Source organism: Trypanosoma conorhini (assembly GCF_003719485.1).
Source record: "Trypanosoma conorhini strain 025E chromosome Unknown Tco_14.4_contig_01170, whole genome shotgun sequence".
NCBI lineage: Eukaryota > Euglenozoa > Kinetoplastea > Trypanosomatida > Trypanosomatidae > Trypanosoma > Trypanosoma conorhini.
Window position 1 is genome coordinate 1 of NW_021705266.1, and position 3,426 is coordinate 3,426.

Sequence of the window (3,426 nt, forward strand, 5' to 3'; positions counted from 1 at the left end):
TTCTTCACAAACCTAGCCTCGTCCCTTAACAGTTCTAGTACATTTTCACCGTAGTGCATACCACCCCAAGGACACCCCATTGCGGCTCCAGTTGCAAGCATTTCATAGGCTTCCTCTCCATGGCCATTCCGACGAAGATTGAGAAACTTTTCGACCACTTCCATTTCTATAAGCTCAAATCAAGTACAAAAGGTAGACTTAATAAATCATATGGAAAGACGAACAAACCAACAAAAACAACATAACAAATAAAGGCATATAAAGAGTACGTTAAAAGTCAGCATTCAAGAGAAACAAAGAGGTGAGTGCAGATAAAAAATTCATGCTAATACGCATGCTAACTTTGTAGATAGATAGATAGATAGATATATATATGTGCGTGTACCTACCATTACTTCTCATGGATTTATTTTGGCACATTTTACATCAAAACATTCGCGAGGTGAATCTGTAATAAAGCGTTTGGCAACGTCTGCATGAAAGGCTCGTTCAATTTCCATGTTTCTCTCCACAGCAACACGAGATCTCTCCGCAAGTTCCAGAGGATACGTCGGGTCAAGCGCCATGCGAACAGACTGAGCCACGTCGTCCTCATCATCCCCACTCTGTTCCTGAAGCATCTGCATCATGCGCTTCTTGTAATCTCCCCAATCACCTCCCATTAGTTCCACCTGGTTTTTCATCACGGATCGTCTTAATTTATTTATGGTTTTGTTTCTCCAATACGAGGCGACGGAAGATGGTGGCTGGGCTCCTGGTATTTGATGAATAAACGCAAAGTGATTTAACGACTCCACCTTATGTAAAATCCAAAGCTCACTTCGCAATTGTTTTCTTAATTCCTTGGGAAACCTAGAACGATGTTCCGTTGGGATATGGGAAAGAACACCTTTGTTTCTAATAGGCACATCGTAGTAGTCCAAAAGAATCCATCTCCTATTAACTTTAATTTCATATTCAATAGGATTCGGTTCCTGCGGCTTTAAAAATAGAATAGAGATTCGTGCAACAAATGGCGAGAACACCGGACTCTGCAAGATGCTTATCTGCTTCATCAAAAAATTGCTCCAATCGACCTGCAAATCCGCTCATCCCGGGTGCGTACCCATCGTCCACTTCAGCAAAGAAAGAACTAAAAGATCCTTGGTCAGGATAAAAGACTATCAAATCAAACTTGCGTATAGTCGAGGATTCCTCATATCCGTTGGAATCAGGCAGCATTTCGCACACTCGAAAACTAATTGAATCAAAACGCTTGCCCATAAGTTGAGCATCTTTTCTACTAGAGGCCACAACTCTTGGATTTGGATCAACACCGCGAACAATAGGAACGCCACAAAATTTAGTTACAAAAGCAGCAGAACCACAACCACTCCATACAATAAGTGCTTTCTGCAACAACAAGGGGCCTCTGAAATTTGTTAGCCATTGCCTATACAATAAGAGGGGTTCCATATCGACTTTAGAAGGCACTAAAACCCCAAAAGGTGGATGAAGTTTATATTTTCTAGGTAGTAGCGGGGCCAATGTTGCCCCCTGTTCAAAATGTGAAAAACTTCGCAACAGTTGAAGGTATTCATCGTATGTTAGATGAGTATGATCCATTACCGGAAAGTACTCTTCAACAAAAACCTGAAACCTCTTCCATAGGACCTGGGACCACTTAAAATTGTCAAAGAATACGTTTTGGATACCAAAACTGGTATTTAACTCGGGATCATTAAAGTCCTCAAGAACCCAAAAGTCTCGACGAATCAGTAAACGACTACATAGTTCCTTTAATCTCAACTGCAAACCCACCAGCTCGGGTGCAGAAACCGCCGGATATTCTGAATGTGCTAGCTGCCTAATACCCACATGCGCTCGGTGAATAGTTTCAATTTTATTTAAAGGAGCCACAAAAAAGCCATTTTTCACCAAAGCCCAAATGCCGTCCAGCGGTTCAGACCCATCAAGTGGCACATACCCTAATGGATACCGATGAGGATCTTTGGTGGCCTCAGGGCGTAATATGAGGCCTCTCCCATAGCCGACCAAAGTTAAGAGCCGGAACCTTTTCATCTTTGTATAAACGGAAAAGAGGCATAATAAAAAGCAAGGAAAAAAAAGATCCATTGTCAGAAGAGGGATAAGTTGTTAGACAAGAATTGTAAGATTATCCCCAATAGGGTAAGAAAAGAATGATTAGAAAATAAGTAGTTAACCACAAAGCTTGGCCTTCATATTGAAAACACCAAACTAAACACAAGGAAAGAGAAAACGAGAGAGAAAGATAAATAAAAAAAAAGAGATAATCCTGCCTTACTGGCCACGAACTCGTTTCTCAGGACGTGGAAATATTTTATCTTTTAAGGAATATACAGGTGCCGCAGGTGCTCTTAGTGAAGAGCAGTCTAACAACTCACCCCAATAGAAAGTGACGGCCTTGCATCTTTCGTTGACGTAATGCCTGTAAACCGCAAAATTCCCCCTAAACCCACGCGGGACAGCAGAATACAAAAGCACATTACGGGGTAAAAATATGGTAATATTCTTTGAGAATGCTGTAATAAAGGCGAAAAGCTCTGAAAAATCCATACCTATAGCTTCACGTAGAGAGTTGTCCAGGTCAAAAGTTGGCGCCGCAGCATATAACTGCCCTCCCCATGGAGGAGAGCAATGTACTGCATCAACCTGCAGCTTCTCCGATTTCAGGGTACGGAAATCACAACAGTGAAAAAAACGCGATCTTCCACGTCATAAACTTCCATATTCTTTTTAGCCGCCGCTATGGCATCTGGATCTATATCAACTGCGATGACTTTATCATAAACCAGAGCTAGTTGAGCCGTGTCGCCACCGCATCCAGAAAAAAGATCAAGGACGCAGGTTTTCTTCTTCATAGTTTTATGGAGCTCAGCGGAGGAACGAGCAATAGCTTCAGGTGTAACCTCGCACCATCCCCTCTGCGTCATCCACACGCCCTCGTCAAAGCGTGACCACAATCGATGCCGTTGTCCGTAGTACTTTTCAACTAGAGGGTCGTCCGAAAAGGCTTCCCCTGCCTTTGCCATCTTCTCTACCGCCAGGTTTTCTTTGCGCGTGCGACTGCCGAAGGTCCCTGGCACACAAGTGACAAGAAAAACCAGGAGGCGACAAAGCAGAGAAAGAAAGGGAAGGCGAGAGACGCACAACAACGACATGGCAAGAGACAGATTAAAACCAAGAAACGAAGAACAAAAGAATAGAAGGCCCCTCCCACCCCCCCTCCTCCCCCTCCGCGAGGACTCCCGTGCCGGCCGAAGGGGGGGAAGGCACAGCAGCAAGGGTGACGAGAAGAAAGGCTTCCGCCGCGGCGCGCCCCGACCTTGCCGCCGTCGCGGAGGGAACGCGGGGCAAAGGGGCGGCCCCCTCGCCGCCGGCGGGGCTGTCACTTTTTTTCTTTTT

The 3,426-nt window shown here is 44.5% G+C and overlaps 2 protein-coding genes across 2 annotated transcripts, besides 1 other annotated feature; both read right to left on the minus strand.

Annotated features, from left to right (window-relative positions):
- Positions 1-346: 346 nt before the first annotated feature.
- Positions 347-375: a microsatellite.
- Positions 376-398: 23 nt separating this feature from the next.
- On the minus strand, positions 399-1,055 carry Tco025E_09554 (putative pyruvate dehydrogenase (lipoamide) kinase; the record flags this gene model as incomplete). The annotated part of the gene is made up of 1 exon (XM_029376368.1): positions 399-1,055. One exon carries the CDS (start codon positions 1,053-1,055, stop codon positions 399-401), a length of 657 nt encoding a protein of 218 aa, XP_029223511.1.
- A 1,635-nt stretch (positions 1,056-2,690) lies between these two features.
- On the minus strand, positions 2,691-3,053 carry Tco025E_09555 (proliferator-activated receptor-interacting protein (PRIP); the record flags this gene model as incomplete). The annotated part of the gene is made up of 1 exon (XM_029376369.1): positions 2,691-3,053. The coding sequence occupies one exon, from the start codon at positions 3,051-3,053 to the stop codon at positions 2,691-2,693; it is 363 nt and encodes a 120-aa protein (XP_029223512.1).
- Between the last annotated feature and the right edge of the window lie 373 nt (positions 3,054-3,426).